The sequence below is a fragment of the Neodiprion lecontei genome, chromosome 3, assembly GCF_021901455.1.
Source record: "Neodiprion lecontei isolate iyNeoLeco1 chromosome 3, iyNeoLeco1.1, whole genome shotgun sequence".
Classification (NCBI taxonomy): domain Eukaryota; kingdom Metazoa; phylum Arthropoda; class Insecta; order Hymenoptera; family Diprionidae; genus Neodiprion; species Neodiprion lecontei.
Genome location: NC_060262.1, coordinates 39,483,813 through 39,503,442, shown reverse-complemented (window position 1 = coordinate 39,503,442; position 19,630 = coordinate 39,483,813). Strand labels below are relative to the sequence as shown.

The following is a 19,630-nucleotide window of genomic DNA, read 5'->3' as shown; positions in this document are numbered from 1 at the left end:
GTGTAGTCGTAACTCAAGTGCTTGGCAAATTATTATGTTTGGAGGCTACGAAGATATCTTTGAAGATTTGCAAACAATAAATACTGGGATTTCGAACAAAAGCTTACAATTAGATGTCGCTGATTCATTTCAAATTACTGTGAATTTGTTGAACGTCTTGTAGTCCGTTCGATTTCACTCATCGACAGCTCTTTTTACGGACACGATCGTTTACTACAAGATTTATTTTTTTTTCTCAGCAGTCAATGCAATATTGAAATTTTTTTTCATCGTAATCAATATCGACAGATGCAACGCGCCAAAATCAAATATCTTACGACGCTGACAATGAAATAAGAAGAAAAACGTGTTCCCTTGAATTTATCGACAACAGTTTTCAGAATAGAATAACCATCGTAGAGCAAAACCGAAATAATCAACCCGGTTTTTAAGCATATCCAAGCTTTTTTTTATCATTCCCTTATTTTTTATACTTTGTATTTGTAAAATGATGTTAGTGTAATTTACGAATAAAATAATTCACTAAATATTTATCGTACGACTATCTAGCGATAAAATTGGTGGTAATTATGGATTTCTGTCCAATTTTCAACCTGCGTTAATTGTAAAAAAAAAAAAATAAAACTTTATCGTCAAATAAATCGGGCAAATAAACTTTACGTATATACGATTTGAGATCTTTGTTTCTTGTTTAACGCGGTGTGTCCGACTGTGCTTATCTGACTTTCAATCTTAGTTTTCCGACTTCCTCTTCTTATTCTTCTTCTTTTTCCCCTTATGCTTCTCACCACCGAGCTGCAGCTAGAAAGCAATAGACGACGAGTAGTGAATGCGGTTATATCCGTGAGTGAGCGAATGAATGAAATATACGCGCCTCATTTGGGCGATTTATTTTTAATTTTTCTCAACGTTTTTTTATTTTTCTTCTCCCTCTTCAACGACGACTAGACCTCTTTTAATAGAAGTCACAGTAGCGTTCGCGCGACATGTGTCGTCGGGACTTCTTGCTCTTTTTTGCTTTTCTTTATCTTTTCCTCTTTTTTTTTTATTTTTTTTTTTTTTTTTGTACCAGCGTTTTTATTTTCCTGTCCCTCGGCACGGTGAAACGAGAAAGTAACTCATTTGTCTAATACAGGCCATTAATTCCCGCTAAACCTGTCTCCTTAAGTGTCAACCATCCGGCCAATAGGAAATTAAATGTCGGCTCTTATTTTTTTCCCATTTCCATTTTCCTTTTGTCAAGTCCTTTCGTTAAATTTTTGTCTCGTTAACAGTCTTTTATACTCAGTTTTCCGATGAAAGACTTCGATATTTCGATGTAATAATTATTAGAAATAAAATAAAATTTTTATCCCCAGCAAGACAAAAAAACGTCGATGGACGGAAGAGTAGCAGAAGAGAAAGTTGAACTGTCGAATGACAGTAATGCACATAATTATAGTCGCTTTCAAAGCTCTGGACTCGTTTGTGATAAAAACATTCAAAAACAAAACACATTCGAAAAGACACAGAGCCAGTTAATTAAGAAAAACTGTTCAATTGACAAAGAGAAAAAAAAAATATTCTTTTTCACCGAATCATAATCATAATTGTGAGAAATAAAAGTTTGAAAAAAAAAAAAAAAAAAAAACGAACAAACTGAAACACGCGGCTTGATTTTTAAATCTATGTACGAGGAAACTAATGTAATTAATAATATACCGTGGGAATTAATAATTACCTGAGGTCTATATTATACTTACACATATATAGCAACCGGTGCGCCTTAAATGGTTTACCAAGTTTCGTTGTGCTTAATTATCGCTGCCCCTAAAAAGTACCGGGTGGCTTAACGTGTACATCATCTGTCGTAGCTTTTGCTTTTAATTTAACACACTTATACAGCGGCACACCTCGAGGCATTCCGCAGTATTTGGGGAGTCGCGAGGACCGGTAACCGAAGAAGTAAATCGCCGCTCATAAGTCGTTACGGTGTTCTAAACTAATAAAACACGGAGGTGGAGAGACTGAGGTTAATTCGCCATTACAGACCACTCCGCCCCCCTAATTAACCGCACGCGGGCAAAGACGCGACATTTTTACGACTCGCACGGTGCCAGTTTTTATTTCTTTTTCATTCCTTGCTTCTTTCTTTCTTTCTTTCCGTCCTTTCGTTTCCTTATCCCGATTTCTAATTTATTTCAGATCCCCCCCCCCCTCCCCCCTCCCCCCTCCCCCCCCGTTTTTTCGGCGAGTGCAATTCCGATGACAACCGGGCAGCGCGTTTTGCTGAAAATGACGTCAAATCGGAGGAGAAGGATGTGTGGAATTAAAAAAAACACCGGCCACAACAACGAGACACGCTCGACGTAGGCGCCATCTTTTGATTTACGACTCACTTCGCAGCGTTTCGAAGAACTACGGAAGTTTTGACTATGCCTATACAGATACAATTTTCACCGCTTGGCGAACAGCATGGCTTGCATCGGATACAGTTTTACTTACAATTTGTCTTCCCCGTTGGCTGTATACAATTCCTGAAAAAAAAAGGCAACACATTTCTCACTCTTGACGGACGTGTATTTTTTTTTTTTTTTTTCTTTTTCTTTTTCACTTACTCTCACAAATTTTATAGCCCGCGTGAGTCTTAACTGAGAAGTAGCGGAATAAAATGACTGTATGCTTTCGAAATTTTAGATAAATACGGAAGCCGTGAAGACTGATAAAATGTTATTAGGGCGCGTATCGAAGTGACGATTAACAAGCAGACTCGTGCAGGAGAATACTTGAAACCCCTCGAGCTTCTTTTGCATCGCGGTATAAATCTTTAAGAGCCTGCAGCTTTTGAAGTCGCATAACTTCCACTGCAGGCACGCAGACTTTGCGTGTCCCGAAGGCAGTTCTGCTGCAGTAACTCTTGCGTAAGTGCAGAGGCTCCTCCACCCACACGCAGGTAAAACAGTGCTTGACGCGTGTGAGAATATATTCTGCAATTGTGTACCGGGACGCTCGATATAAGTGCATAGAGGCTCAGCTTTGCTGTTTCTACAGTTTTTCGCACCCAGGTCATAAAACGCACGACGATGCAGGGGTTACTCTTTATTTTTTTTCTTCTTTAGAGGGAAAAGAAAGAGAAGCGATGGAAAAAAAGTGACTTCACCTTCTGGATTCGATCCAATTAATTCCGAAAGCTCGCCGAGTAGTCTGGTGTATTTTTTATTCGTGCCAGTCGCTAAATGGAAAAATAAACACGAAAGAAAAGAAAACTAGGAGTACAAACCAAGGTAACAAAAAAAAAAAAAAAGAAAACGAAAAAATCCTGTACCCTACCGTTAATGGAAATCATTTCTCACGAAGGCTATTAATTTCCCGTACACAACCCGTTGTTTACATAAAAATACAATAAACTTGATGGACAACCCACGCACAGTTATTCACGAGATCGGACTCCGCCTTCGTTTTCCTTTCATCAACCTCAAGGTATAATCTACGCAGCCTATGAGATAGGAACCGATCGATCGGCACAAATTTTTACTAATAGGCACTGTCATGAGGCGAAAAAAAAAAATTTTCCGTTTCGTGCAGTCTTTTCAAGAAACACGAAACAAAAATCTCGTGAATGTTGATCGACAGATATTTTTTTATAACATTTTTTTCTCATCAGCACGTATTATTTTAAAGACAGTGTACCCACGTCCTTTATCATTTCCTGCATCGGTTTCCAGGGTTTCAAACAATTCGAAAATATTCGAGAACATTTTTAGTCTCAACATTTATTGAAGATTTTTGAGGTTTTCAAGGTTTTTTTTAAACGATCGACATTTTTGGATCTGTTAAACAATTGAGGTTTCACGTTTGATCGACGTTTTAAAATCCACAATCTCTACTCGACTTTCATACCTTGTACTCGTTGTGATCACGTAATTCTAAAACAAACAAGGGATTTCCCCGAGATAAACGATAACGGATGAGAAGACGATACAGCTTCGAATAGTTATTTGCCAAGGGATGTGTTAAGGCTTTCTGTGTTCCACACTAGAACCACACATCCGAGACACGCGTGACACGCGTGTTTGTGTTCTCGCAAAGTACAATCACAGTGCCTGTTATAAGAACTCGCTGGAGAGTTAGTGACGAGTGAGTGGAAGAGCTATTGACTGCACCAGCAGGATACGGCGAGAGCTTGCGAACCTGCGTTACGAGCAAGTATTTGCGAAGTTTCTCAAGCTCATACATTGGCTCGAACCACGGTATAGAAGGTAGGCAAAAGCCAGGAACACATGCACATTATTCAGAACTCCCTCTGTCCTACAACTTGTAGTTCGACTATTCAGTCTCATTCACTAAACTCCGGTACTATAAATCTGTAAACCAGAATCTTCGCATTTTCATTTCCTGCTTGCAACTTGCGAAGCTAATTATCTGCTCGTGATTATAACGAATGAAGAAATTTCGTCGGAGACGGTCGTTAAATAAATATTTATTTCAACGTTTTGACCAGGCCTAACCGCTTACATTCAGGCTAGCAAAGAAAAACAAAAGAAAATATGACTTGAAATAATTGTATAACCGTCCTTTATACTGGGTAACAGTGAACAGAACTCATAACAAATGTTCTGTTTGTTACATATTAGATTATATTGGGGAGATAGAGTGGAAAAATAGTTGGAAAGCTAGATTTTTCAATAACTGTCGAATTCAAGGTCGAAACTGATGCAAACGAGATATTGATACAAGAGATTTTTGAAGTAAATTACGGACTAAGTGAGAAATTAATTACAACAAAAAGTAGGCACAGGAAAGTAAATCACATTTTTTCAGAAGTTCAACAGAAGTGTCACAATTTGGGATTGACTGTGATAATATTACATACAAATTTGGTGACAACCTTATGGACCAGATGTTACAGGAACGTCATTATGTGAGGGAGTGAAAAAAGGTGCGAGCTTGCAGCTTTCGAATGCAGTTCGCGGAGGAAATTTAGGTGAGCTCGGAATTGTTTGGAGAGATCTGTTGTGCGAATTCTAGTGAAAAAGGCAGCGCGGCTTAACACCTGTCCGAATCGTACGGTCGTTACTACTCGGTCTTCTCCTGCATTCGCGGCTGACCGCAGCTGTGTCTACACTACTTTAGCCGGACGTCCGTTTCTCTTCGCGACCTCCCGAGAGTCCGACTGCTGTCTGATGCACGTCTTCGGGAGTAATTGCTGTGAAAACAATGTCAGGAAGTAAACGCAAGGCAGCGATGAAAAGAGCCCGAGAGACTTCCGAAGTACACTGAGAGAAATTTTTAGTTCCGGTTACCGCTCAGTCCTTAACTATTTTCATTTTTTACCGCGATCGAAAAATATAGTTCTAGGTAGAAAATGAAAATTAGTCTTCTAGTTGTTACCGGAAAGTCTGGTATCCGTTACTATTCTTTCTCATTACGATCACTGTTGCTATATTTTCTTGTAACCGTTGCGAAAATTTGATGCTTGTGCAACGATAAATTGACGTTAAAGCCTTGTTTAACTAAAAAAGTAGAGTAAACCAAAAAAACTGATTTTGCGTTGCAATTACCAAAAAAAGATCGAGAATAACGCAAAATGGTTAGGCGTACCTCGTTTTTCGCAATTACAACAATATTCAAACAGTTTTTTTTAACGATACCTGCTTTACTGAATTTTGTTAGTTACTATGACTAAGGAAATTTTGCTCATTGTCAGAGTAACGATATAGTGTAAGATAAGGCGAAACGGACAGAAATTCAGCTGGAATATATTGTATTTCTTTACTTTTCTTCTGTCGGCGAATTTTGTAATCATCGTACGATTATTCATATATCAACATACGATTGATAAAAGTTCATCAACGATTACGTAATAGGGAGAGAAAAATGAAGCGATGGTTGCGAAGAAGGCTGAATAGTTTTTGATTAAGCGTCTCTCTATACCGAGTGAAAATTGAAACATTCGCGATTGAATCAATTAAATTTTGATTGCTCTACGTGAAGGTCCACCTGCACGTCAAGTATTGCACAATATTGCATAGTATTTGATTCGAATGATCGATTCAACGCTGCTCGTATGATTGAACTTTTTTTCTCGTACGTGAAAAGTGAAGAATTAACTCCAGGCCGGTTTGCAACTCGTGTATTCGCACAAAATATCGTAGGGTACGATATAACGAAAATAGGGAACGGTAGAAGGATCGTTTTTTACGTACGGAATAAACACGGGTGGAATCGAATATCACGAATCCCCTTTCAACAATCCGAGCCGCTGTTTTTAATCACGACTAATCGTCTCTCCGCGTAGAGAAATCAATAAATTTTCTTATCGTGTCGTAATCCTCTATTCTCTGTAGCTTTTCCTTTCACTGGATTGATTTCTAGTCAACGTTTCTAGTAGTAAAAAACTTGACGGAGGTCGGAAAAAAACAATTAAATAAAAATAATACTCTTCACGAGGCAAAAGTATTACGCGAACTGATTCGCGTGATTCAGGCGAAACGTTAATCCGACAATTTGGGAAACGCACAGTGCGAAAATGAATGCCAAAAACCGAGGGAAGTGAAGTGCGGTACTCGAGCGTCGCGGTTTACGGCTTTTCGCCGCCGCGTACATCAGAGGGACGCTGATATTTCCGCGAGTATAAATGGTTTAAATATAAATTGGCCCACAAAACCGACGCGGGCGGCTGGGCCAGTCTTTATTCGCAGTTTCCATTCCTCTCGTTTCCCTTATATTTCGTTTATTCCTCTCGGACGTTAAAGGCAACTTACACGTATGTATACCGCTAAAGCGAACGCGTATATACGCGTCTCCGAGGTAATTTCGCCGGCATCAAATCGTTGAAACATTTCGTTGTACTTTTACATCTGAGACGCGGAAGAAGGTGGAAAATTCCGGTCGGCTTCTCCACCTGCAATTTAATTCCTGATCATTGAATTCTATCCGTTATTCGCGGTTCGATGTCGCAACTTTGTACGAATCTGGAAACCCTTCAATATTCATGTTATACAGTTGAATAACGGATGAGTATCTAGGTTCGCTCTCTTCAGACCTACTCTCTCTCTCTCTCTCTCTCTCTTTGATCATTCGATCTTTGCAGTCCGTCGTAGAGTATTGTGATAACATCAAGGAATTCGTTTCCTCTTACAGCGCAGGGCGAATGAAATATAACGGCGCTGAGTGACTGACTGAGCGAGTGAGCGAGCGAATCTCACAAGGCCGTAATTATCACCGATGCCGCGCCAAATCATTCATTACCCTTGCAGACCTCCCCGCTTTGATCTTTCTTGTAATCCAATTAGCTTGTTTCGCCCCAGACTCGACTCTCTCCATATCCGATTGACGATGAGCTGCTTTCCCGGATCTTCGTCTGTCGTTCCGTTGTTCGCACAACAATGTCAACAACAGCTCTGTACGATATTATACCGCCATAATTAAGCTTCTCTAACAATGTACATGCACACCTAATCTCATTCAGTAGGTACTGTAGGTATGATATTTTCCTCGCCCTCAACCGTAGCTATGATCATGAGCTGGGTGAGGGTAAAAAACTAGAATTGCTAGTTGATAGAAGGAACAAAATATCGAATATTTTCATGAACGCGAAAATTTTATTCGTAGAATATAAAAATTTTGAAAGTTCAAGTACGGAAAGTTGAAAATATGGTAAGTCGAAATATAGAAAGGTCAAAACATGGTATGACAAAATCGAGAATCTGTATACGATTCCACAGTTTGTCATTCTGTGTCTTGACCTTTCTAATATTTTCCTTCTCAGACTTACTTACTTGGACTCTCAACATTTTTAAATTCTATCTATCACGTTATCCTTTCTTCAAACATTCGACATTATGGCCCTTCAAGTTTTTGATCTTTTTATATTTTTTCCCCCGCACCCCATAAACTTCCGATGAACGCACGCGGGTGAAAACATGGACGTACAACACGTTTCAGAAAGAATTGGGACATCCTACTGTGTCGCCTAAAGGACTTTAGACACGTGCAAATACCGATATTCGGATCTTCGATCCCGTCTCTCCCCGGGGACGCGTAACTTTTTACAGTTTAAGGATATTTCGCCGAGGCGAGGGTAGCGATAGCGGATCGAAAGGGGGCGATGTAGGTGTTAACAAGTGACGAGGTGGCGGACGAGCTCATAGATCAAGGCGTTCTTCGAGGCGAGGGTTCGAGACGAAGTAGGCATGCAAGTCCCGAGGTCGGGTTCGGCTCGTCGAGCTCAGCGGAAATGCCGTGCTAGGAAACCCGTGGAAAAGTAGCGGGCGAAGAGAAGGTGGGGCGGACTTCGAGGCAGGTTAGCATAATGTCAGACTAAACCCCCACGGAGGGGGCGGTAAGCTTGAGGAATTTCTTAAAAATGTCAACAGACTCGGGACGAGTCCCTTCGCTATTCAATGTTTGCCCATTTCTGTTGTAAATTTCAGCGGGTTAACTTTGCCAACCGGTATAGGTTTGAGTGTGAGTATGCGTTCTTATTCGGAATGAATTCTCAGTCTTACGAATTGAATTCAATTTAATTTACTACATTTTTCACTCGTTATTCAATTAAAGCAGTTCAAAAAGAATTTAGAATTTATTACAGACTCATTTCAGTGGAGTGTCATGTCTTCAGAGCTAAGTCTGTTATTTCGAAGCTCTATATTAGTTGTAATTATACCGCTTGACTTTGCATCTTTGAAAATGCAATCAAATTGTCAGCGACTTGTGAAGGACGGTCAAGATTCAATATACATTTCGGAGAATTTCACTCCTCGCTGAGGTCCCTGTGCAATAAAAGGTTCGACTCACAAGGACTGGCTTGAGGGTATACTCGAGATCCTTTTTGCCCGTGGAAAGTCCTTCTAAAAGTCGCAAATTAAAACCAGATCCGACTATTCGACGGTCAGCTTTATGTCACACATTCACGGGTCCGTGAAATCGATACTGTGAGTCAAATAACCAGGCCTGGAAGTTCAATCATAACCATTGAACTGAATCGTGTGAAGAGTCTCGTGTGAATTTGGTAGAGAGCCGCGATCGGATGAGTCGGCGAAGATGAAAAATTGCGTCGTTCATTGTTCATCCCTATCCTCGTCGATTTTGCCTATAAAAATTCTTATGGCTCTCTTTTTTTGTATAATCAGAAGCTGGTTTCATGAATGAGATTGATGTAGTCTGAGGTTTCCTAAGAACGAGACGTGGAATTATATCAAGTGTTTTTTTGAGTCGAAACGTCACGAAAACAGGAGAGAAAAGACATGAGGTGAAAAACTTGGCGGTATTTCGGACCATAGAACAATTTTCCACGTGAAGGGAGATTAAAGAATCGACTACATGATTCGTGGCGACCGTTGTATGGATATTGAAGAATGAATACGTCACTCTGAACGCGTGTCTCACCAATTTTGGTTTCGCAGCATCTCCCGCTATTCAAAATCCAGAAAAAATGTCAAGAAGGTAGACGGCTAAAATTGTCAAGTCGGTGGAGGAAGTGGAGAGGTGAAAACGCGTGTTCTGAAGTACTAGAAAATTGGCTTCGCTTTCCAAGATCATCTCACTCGCTCCCTTTCCCTCTCTACTCAGTTTCGCGGCGTTGGATCTGCCGAGCGAGAAACGAAACGATCCGAGGGAGATGAAAGAAAATTACGATAACCTGTGAAAATTTTCACTGCGAGGCGCGAAGTTCCACGGTATTATGGTTTGATTAACGGCTCGATATTATAGGAGCGTGAATAAACTCTGGACTGAGCCGAAGAATAACGGCGATAAATCCGGCTAATATTCAAATTACAACTGTAACGCGGCATGAAATGAGCCGGTCGCCATACGACGCCCTTTCCTGCACTTAGACGCGGCGAAACCCTCGAAGTTACGGAGTTAAGAACGACCGAAGAGGGCCGAAGAAAGCGCCCTCGTCATCGAGGCGACACGAGGAATCGCGTATAACCGTATTTCACGTTTTTGCGATTGCCTTTTCCGAACCCTCCAGCCATCAGAGGTACCGAAAAGAACGTGCACGCCAGGTCTTCTCCATAATCCATAAATCTTGCAACCTTTTTTTTTTAAAAAACTTATCGCTCACACACCGCGACAAATTTCATTTCTTAAAGTAGTTAGGAAACTACGATAAGATGCCTATCGTTTCGGCGACGATTAAAGTATTGTTGGAATTACAAGAAAATTTTTACTAGTCACTTTTTTAATTACAAACAGTGTAGTGATAGTGACGATGGTAAAAAAATGGTTAGTAATTATACTGCATTTTTTGGTTACAGTTTTTCAGTTTGTTTCCAGGATTATAGTTTTCGGTTAAGGTGAAAAATGAAAACCGTAACTACAAGTTCTTCTTATTTTAGTCCGTCATTTCTTTTCTCTTTTAAGCATGGTATCCTCCACGCATATTTCGGCCTCGGAGCCCCGTTGGCGGGAAATTAAACAGAGTCTGGTCGTTAAAGTTTGAAGAACCGAAGGTTCAATTCATCATTGTTTGTAGCGATGCGTAGTACCGATAACCAGCTGTGTCGAAATCGCGAAACAACCGCACATACGTGTAATAAGATTGCAAAAATGTTCGGCAATAAATCATGCGGTGGATAAGTGGGACGGACGAAGGGGGAAAATAAAGAGAGAAAGAGAAAGAGTGCCGGGATGCGTGGTCTCAGCTGTTCGCTGCTACCACGTCTGATTGAATTGCCTCGCTTCGTTCCTCGTACGTTACCTAACTTTTCTCCTCCTTCTCCTCCTCCTCCTCCTCCTCCTTCTTCGTCTTCTTCCCCTTCAACGTCCGCACAGGTTACACTTTCCTTCGAGAAACCCCTGTTCTTCAGACTGTCGATTTCAGGGAGCCAGAAGAGAAAAGGCTTCAGAAATACCTTAAGCGTTGCTGAAGAGAGGCGGAAGAATGTTCATTTTAACGAGGTTTTCAAACCAGCTCGCAAATTCAAAAACGAGGCTAAAATTAAATTCTGAAGGAGACGAGGCTGTGCCGAGAACAGACAATGATAATCCGTTACAAGATACGGAAGAATGGGAGATGCGACAAAAACTGTTGAAATTAAGATACATCGCGGACTAATTTTGAGCGTGGATAAATCATCGGTCCGAAGGTTCAGTTCCATCTTTTTCTCTGTTTTCGAATGATTAACGATTTTCAAAACCGTTTATCACGTTTGTTTTTACATTAGAGGTTGAAAACGGGAGCTTCAACATTCCGGAAGCGATTCGAACGGAATAATTCCTGGCGCGGGGCTTACTAATGACGAGGTAAACTGGTTCTGACGTTTAGCAAGGCTCGTGCCATAATTTCCGTGATTAACCAGATACCTCTCTATACTTACACGTCGTTGCAGAGCGTCTAGTGTTGCAGTACGTACGTACCCCTTCTCTTCCTCGTAACCGTGGCTCACTGCCAAGCTTCAAATGTCTCCACGGACGTAAATTATCTTTCAAATTAACCGTGTCACATTTTGTTTGAACCTTAAAACCGTCGACCGTCGTTGAAATTTCATTCTAATTGGACTCTTCCTAATCTTTCGCGGAATGAAAAATGAAATAAAATGATCGGATTTAAAGAAAGCAAAAAAAAAAAAAAAAGAAACGATCTTAATAACAGTGTATTCTGAATATACATTTTACTATATACATTCATAAATACATTTTAAATAGAATTTATTTCCAAATTAGGCGATTTAGGATGTGAAAAATTGAATTCTTCGTCACTTGAAGCTTTGCGTGGATTTACTTTGTTCAACCATTTTTTACTTCGCCAAAACTATTTTTCATCGTTTCATTATCTCTCATGTGAAATTTGATTCTAAATAAATTAAAGCTGGATAAAAACTTAAACATTGTCTGTTTTAGCTTGAAAAAAAAACAATCGAGTAATTTCGAATACGCGCATAGATCGTTTTCTGTTTTGGAACAAGAGTCAAAGGACACGCGCGTCTTTCGAACGAAAGCACATCGTGGACTCGCAATCTTGATTGATGCTTAGATTGTGCGAGGGTGACACGCACCTGGGTCTTCGTTCCTGAAGTCGATAAAACAATGCTGCGAACCCAATCCACGCGAAAAAGTCCCTTTCTTTGTCGGGTCGAGTCCGCCGATAAAAAGAAGAGGAGGAGTTTCGGCTGATTTTTCAAAAACGGTCGCGTAATTTGCGTCGAAAAACTATGGACGTCATAGAATTTTTTCTCGATTTGATTTTCGAGACAAGTTTTTATACTCGTCCTATGTATACTGGATTCTTTCACTTCCTCTTACGTATCTTCCTTTTCCATTCCCTAATATCCTGAGGGACTTCTGCTAGCGCATCGTACATGTATAGTTGAGAAGACAGACGGAAAATCGGTGGCAAGAATACACACAACGAACTAGGAAAGCAAGGCAGAAGCTGTAGACTGCAGTGATGGATCCTTCCCGGTTGCGTCTCACGCTCAATTTGACTTGACACCCTTCGGCGCCTCCGACGTCTCCATCAATGAACGTATCTTTCTTTCCCGCGTGTTTGTCTTCCTCGTTTTTTTTTTTTTTTCTCATCTTCCTCGCTCTGTTAAAGCTTCAAATTTCTCACCTGTAAGCGTTTTCCTCAATCGTCTGCATGTGTATAAACGAGCCACAAAAAATGGATACCAACGAGTCCGCGGACAGAAGAGAAAAAACAACGACTTGTGGTAGAAAGCACAATATAAGTAAACGAATGCTGTGGTCGAGTGGCTATAACTTTTATTTAAGTTTATTTTTCGTCGGCTTAATTAAACGTCACGGACTTGTATGTAACAGTGTTTCTATACGCAGTTTTTCAGCCTCCGTGAAAGTAGTTCCGCCTCGTAAAATCCATAATGGAACGACAGAACAAGAGCCAAACAACAGCGAAAGGTGAAAAAGAAGGTAGAAAAAAACGTTGAAATAAAAATAGAACCAGAGAAAAAAAATACTGCTACAAACGGTGAAACTGTATCATAAACGTCGGACCGTGTATAGTTTTTGTACGGTTTGAGTCTGCGGCGCGATGTTTGTGACAAAATTTGGCTGCGTTACCTCGTTAAAACCTAAATTAACTAGCCGAAAAGATACGCTAGGACGCAGGCACAGTGTATGCATATTGTATAATGTACATAGGTAAATGTGTAGCTTATACCCTGAATTTTTATTTTGTTCTCATGCTCATTCACCTAAACGTGATAACCCTTGTAAAAAAAGAAAAATATTCCATGTAGGATTTTTTGTACTTGCGTCGTTAAATGGTCCCTGACTGAGAATAATACTGTAAAATTACGGTGAAAAGACATCAAACTAAAATTTAAAAATTTCAAACTCAGGAATGCGTGAGAATGTTGAAAAATCAGCTGTCGTAGTTTGACTCGTATTATATTATGGACAAAAGATGAACCGATAGTTAATTAATTGATCATTACCGAAGGTTTTACGAAATAACAAATCGTCCGTAAATGGATAAAATACTATTTACTCTAAATGACAATAATCAAATGCTATTTATAAGTTTACAGTTGACTTGCGATACTCACTAATATGGGTTGAAGTATATTTTTTCTTCTGTCTGGTCAAAGAGATGAAAGTAACGGTTGAAAAGATGTGCGAAAAAGAAAACGGTACTCGTACAACTGTTTTATCAATCGAATAAATAAATACCGGATACAATAACGTATAGCGACGTGTCGCACTTCAAAATATGAACATGTAAAATGGTACAGACGTAGAAAAGATGGGGGAACAAACATAAGGACAGAAAGAAAGCTTGGCGGGTTGATAAGTTGAAATTTTTTTATGACGCCCCTCTACCTCCACCCCTGAAGCCGCAGGGTGCACCGGGTCTGCCTCCGGCAACGAGCGGGACCGGTATTTCCAATTTCACAGAGCGTGGGTTAACGAGGCCGCGGAGAGGGTGAGAGAGGTGGGGGGAGGGAGGGGGGGAGGGAAAGGGAGAGGGAGAGGGAGCGAGAGGTAAGCGTCCCGGAACCCCCGGGAACCCCCTGGTTCCGGTACATTACCTTCCCTGATTACCGCGCCCTTCTCCAGGAGCTGGAGCCAGGAGCTAAGGTATGTCGCCCGCGTTTGTGCCAGCGAAATTCCGGGAAGGCAGGAAGGAAGGACAAGACGAATCGGCTTTTAATCGTCCGATCCCTGCGGCTCGAGGAAGCCCCATTTCCTATATTTATTCAATTTTATTATAGCGAGTTTGCGGCATACCGATTTTCGTGGTCTTCGTTGTCTCGTGAAACGCATTAATACCCTTGTTTCCATGTTCCAGAGCCGCGCAAAAGCTAAACCTCTCATCGAGTCCTCATCGGAGACGCCGATCCGGCGACGAGGGCATCGCTTCGGATGAACAACCGATTTCTCCGAACGGCTATGCCGCTCTTCTTCTCAAATCTCCCCCACCGGCTCCTCCGGCGCTTCTCAGGAGGATCGGCGTCAAGGAACTCACCGGTGTTGGAAAGGTAGGAAGATTTTTTACCCTTTGATTTCATCGATTTCACTGGAAATCTACCGGAAATAAAAAGTATTCACCCTGTCATCGTCTTCGGCGTAAAATACACGATGACAAGAACTATGATCGTGAAGTTTGGAAGAGCAGCTGAAGAAACTTGGTTATGATCTGTAAAAAAGCACGAATTCGAGGCCAAGTATTCCACTAATTCACATATTCTTTCGTGATTTGAACTCGGAATAAACGAAAACTCGAGCTTTGGATCACGCTTGATCGATCGAAACTTCAGATATGTACTAACGTACCCACATTGTAATTCGATTTATTATTAAAATCAGCTGCAAGCCAGCGGCTGAAGTAATAATTATCCTTCCCCATGTATATGTTATGTACCCAAGGAAAAGTGATACTCATCAATTTTAATTGCGACGGTTAAATCCAGCTCCGAGAATTCCTCAACACAGGCATATCTGACAGGTTTTGATAATCCGCTAACCGACCATACCTACGTCAATGCGAATAGCGGAGACAGCTTGACGTTAAGACTGCGATACCGTTGTCTAGGGTCTAGCTGAGACTGGGAGGGAAACGTAACGTAACGTAACGCAACGCATAGTATCGTCGTAAGGTATGGTAACGCCTTACACCTACAGTCTCAACGATCCGCAAACACAACTGTCTAAATATTTGCCCCGGGGATATCAGCTACGAGATCGCGCGACGTCGGTATGTATTGCAAACATTCCGCCAACACTGTTCTCCTCAGGATAATCACGAAGACGGATATATCCTGAAAAGGGTTCACTGCCGAAGCGACCAGACTCACGTTCCTTCCTACGCTACGTGACAATCAATTTATCCTCCCATCAGTCATAAGAGAGAGTGAAAATCCTCCCCTACTCAGCTAATTTTTACTTTCTTTTCTTTTCCTTTGGAGATCTGTGAACTACTACTCGAAAGTTAATTTGACTAATCGTTCGAATCCATAACGTATTTTGAAATTAATGTTCATTCGAATGAAAATCCGGCAGCGTTAACAATCCAAATAGTCGTTAAAAAGCAAAGCATTCTGAAACGATGAACACAAGATTGACTCGAGCAATTATTCGCTCGAAAATTGGTGGCAGCGGTGGGATATTCTTCACCTGGGTTGATCGGACGTTGAGGATTACGAACGGATCGCGTGTAAAGGTTCTCGGTATGATATTCAACGGGTATAATTTACGTATATGCGTATAAATAAGCGCATACATGTACGTGCACATATTTCTGCCAACTCTGGAGCTATTGTTTCCTGGATTCGCATAAGCAAGAATTCCAAGCGCGACATCCCATCCGCGTAATCCTCTTAACCGACTTCCATGGCCGTTCTCATACAGCTAGATGGCTCGACGTCCGCCTCGCTCTTCGCTTTGGATTTTCCTTGCACCGTGAGCCTCCACCAATCTGTTAAATCGTGTATAATCTTTGTTTTCAGTCTGTTTTTTTTTTTTACTCTTCTACTCTCCGTTTCAGATCCGTGCAGCGTCTGTTCGTCTGAACAACGTGAACTACTTCTAATGTGATCGACGTAGCTCGCTGGTGTACTTCTGCGATGGAAGTTTCAAGCGTCTGCGATTCAACAGAAAATCTGTTAACGAATTTTTTTCACGAATGACAACCATTCAATTCGAAATACGCGCCATTGCCGTACAATCATCATCGCTTCTACTCAATAAAACAACTTGAATTGCTACCAGGAACATTTCGCATTATAATAAGATCGCTAAGAATCCTAAAGAAAAAAATAAAAAATCATTTCATCAGAAATCAGGACGTTATTGCTCGTTATGATTGTTACAACGAGGCCCGAAAGCGTACTCCTGTTAAAAATTGGTTATACTTGCAAGTTTCTTTTACAAAAAAGTCAAAATACAAAACAAAAAAAAAAAAAAAGAAAAAAACAACACAACTCCAAGTTATCATTGCGTTAAAACGGCTCCGTTTTCCCGAGGGACGTCCGATCCCCGTTTGGGAGATGCTGCAGGGGATTAATCTTGATCCGGTTTGACGTAGGCCGGTGAATCGAGCCGGAGAGATAGATATCGACGAAGAAGAAAATATATCTGTCTTTGAATTTTAAAGAATGGGCAACCGGGTGAAGCGAAGGAGCTTCCACCGCGGGCCGTTATCGGGATTGGTTGGGCAGTCTTGGTGCAGGATTCTATCCGGGAAAAGCAGTCTAGTCAGTCAGTCAGTCGGTCCCTTCCAGACCGCGGTCTCGTTACAACGAAGACATCTGACAGACCCTCGCATTCCCTTCTGGTCCTCCTCCTCCTCCTTCCGACCTCGAGAAACCCTCCTTCATCCTCGCAGAGCGCCGTACTCGAGTTATCCCAAATCTCGATCCAATACGCGACCTGTGCCCTCAATCCGAAACCACCCCCTCCCCCCCCCCCCTCCCTTCCTGCTGCAGCGGTCACCAAACTCAACATCTTCGACTATCATGGTGCCATTTTCATAGGCTTATATCGGATATTTTTTCACCCAACCCCGCGCAAAGCGAATCGTCTTGGAAAAATACAACTGTATTGGATATTTGCGAAATTTGCCAAATTGGACGAAGTTCGCTGCGTGAATTTCTGTGCGTTTGATGACACGAAAATGGGCTCAAATTTGGAATAAACTTCTTACAGTTTTTTTTTTTTCTTTTTTTTCCGAGCCAGTGGACAATTTAGAAACTGGGTGATCCGGAAATTTTTTTCAATTCCGTTTCCGTGAACGGGAAACGGAAATTGCGGTTGAAAAAAGGCACCACACTCTGATTGTGTGTAAATGACAATCGCTGCCTAGTAGCGGAGAGAAGGATAGGGATGGGAATTTTATTTTTCCATCAGCGAGTCGATCTCGGGACTGTGAACGGGAAGAGAGGGAAGTATAAGGGAGCGACGTGTCGCGTCGGCAACTGAAAGGTTTCCGGTTAAATTTGTCCCGTGACCATTGCGCGCCCTTCTTCAATACCTGCGCGGATTTTCGGACAGAGAAGTTGAATCGAGGAGCGAAAAAGGGGCGTCGTTTCGTCTCTGTTCGAATACAGCGTCGGGGCAATTCTCAAACGAAAAACGAAATTGATTCCTGCCTATGAGGCAGAATTTCCTTCGACGAGCCGCGTCTAAGTCTTGGAAAAATACGTAGACCTTCTCTCTGATCACGGCGAAAAGAGAAATACGCGTGATTTGATTGAATTTTCATTAGCATCGTAATACGCGAATTCCGCAATTCAACGGAATTTCGGGATAATTTAAACAGGGCTTTCTATTCGACGCTCGCGGTGGAAGAGGGGGTGAAAAATACACGTGACAAAGACCTTCAACCATTACGACGGATGATCCTTATTTCGACGAATTCCCATCTGTAGTTCGCAGGCCCATTAGCCCGATCCGTAAAAGAGAGGGTCGTCAGCTCTACGAAATGTCAGCCAATCAGATGAAGCGTGGAGCGAAGGGGAAAATAGATTTATAGGAAAAACCAGGGGCCGGTCACTTTCGTATATAGTAGGAAATCATTGCGCTAATCCGATCGGAATTGATGTAGCGGACGACAAATTAGGTCTGCTTCCAGGTTTCCGGATACTCAAACTTTACGAAAGAGAAATCTGCTCCTTCTACATTTTGTGTTTTTGTCGTATCCAACATGTTGTTGAAGCCACGATTTTCGCACAAACTTCTCTCGAATTGCGATCACTGTCAAACTTCGAATTCGCGATTATTTACTTGCCAATTTAGGTACAAATCAATTCAGTCGCACCTTTTTCCCCTCACAAATTACTTACCACTTTTTTCAAAAGGTAATTTTCTACTATATTCAATTCATTTTACCGAATTAAATTCGTGCAGTTTCGTATTCAATTGAAAGTTATTTTCACTACTGCAAGTCTCGAATTTGTTTGCTAAATGTATTCAATTGTAAAAGCGTAAAGCGGACGTAAAGAATTCTCCTCGAGTCGGATTTGAAATATTTGGAAGGTATGAAAATTATTTTTATCGTATTCCTTGACACTCTTAACGTCGGATTGACGAATGGGGGTGAAATTGTCGAAAAATGTGTAAAATACAGGTGTGCAATATCAAATTTTCCTGAACGCTCAAATCTAGTTTACAGAGTTTTATAACGTAGAAATTTGAAATATAGAAAAGTTAAAATGTAGGATAGCAAAGTATGAAAAAAACTAAAATATTATTTCAACGATTCCATACGTTCGTAAATTTTAAATACAAATTTTAGCGTTTTATACTTTGACTCTCTAGTTTTCGATTGTTTACGGTTAGAAATTTCGTATCGTCTGTTGTCTCGTATTTAAAGATTCGTAATTGTGCCCATACCGCTATTTCATGACTCTTCTACAATTCCACCCCCAGCATCAAATCCAGTATAATCCAATTTCTAAAATTTCCCACTCAACTTAAATACAGTAAAGCCGACTTTCGACTCGATGCTTCCCTCTTTTCGTCAACCAACTTTGATAATTCTCGTAAGGTTAACAGCGACGAAAATGAGACCGGAAAATAATGAATTGCAATTAACCGTATTGTGTAGTTCCTCGAGAGACGTGAAATTGCATTTAGTCTCGGGCAAAGTTGCGGGTGTAGAACCGAGGCTGCGGGGTCGGTGGTGGCGGTCAGTGGTTCGGGGTCGCGTTTGCCGGGGTTTATTGAAATGTCCGGTCTTACAGCCCCTCCGTATCCCCGAAAGGAGTGAGGCGAGCGTCCTGCAGGATGGGAGGCCGAGGTCCCGACCCTCCAGAACCAGAGCTGTTCCAGAACCGAACGAGAACTCCGGTCAGACACTCGGCGGTGTCTCTAATGAAGATTTGTGATTTTCCCATTTCGTCGCTCCACTTATCCGCCCCGAGTTCTCCGGTTCGCATCGGCACTTCTCCTTCCCCTCTCGTTCTCGCTCTTCACCCCGATTCGATTAGAAATTTGTAAATTCCTTCGCTTCTTCAACGATAAAAAGCATCCATCCATCCACGCGTTCCTTCAGTGATTTCATCTCGATCGCAACATTCGACCGTCTCAATAATTCATCCAACTTCCGCTTCCCATGGGAATCCCGTTTTTCCTTCCGGGGGGCGAGAAGGGGGGAGGTGGGAACGCCGTTCCCGCAGGATAATTGGAGCTGCCTCCTCCCTGATTCCCGGGCCCCGTTCCGTCAGCTGAATTACACTCGATT

General features: G+C 41.5%; 1 protein-coding gene across 1 annotated transcript in view; it reads left to right on the top strand.

The window, feature by feature from the left end:
* The window catches only part of LOC107217886, a 309,627-nt gene that overhangs the window by 199,759 nt on the left and 90,238 nt on the right, over window positions 1–19,630 (top strand). Inside the window, exon 7 of the mRNA XM_046735990.1 lies at window positions 14,240–14,429. Coding sequence (XP_046591946.1) covers window positions 14,240–14,429 — 190 coding nt within the window. The remainder of the gene's footprint in view (window positions 1–14,239; window positions 14,430–19,630) is intronic.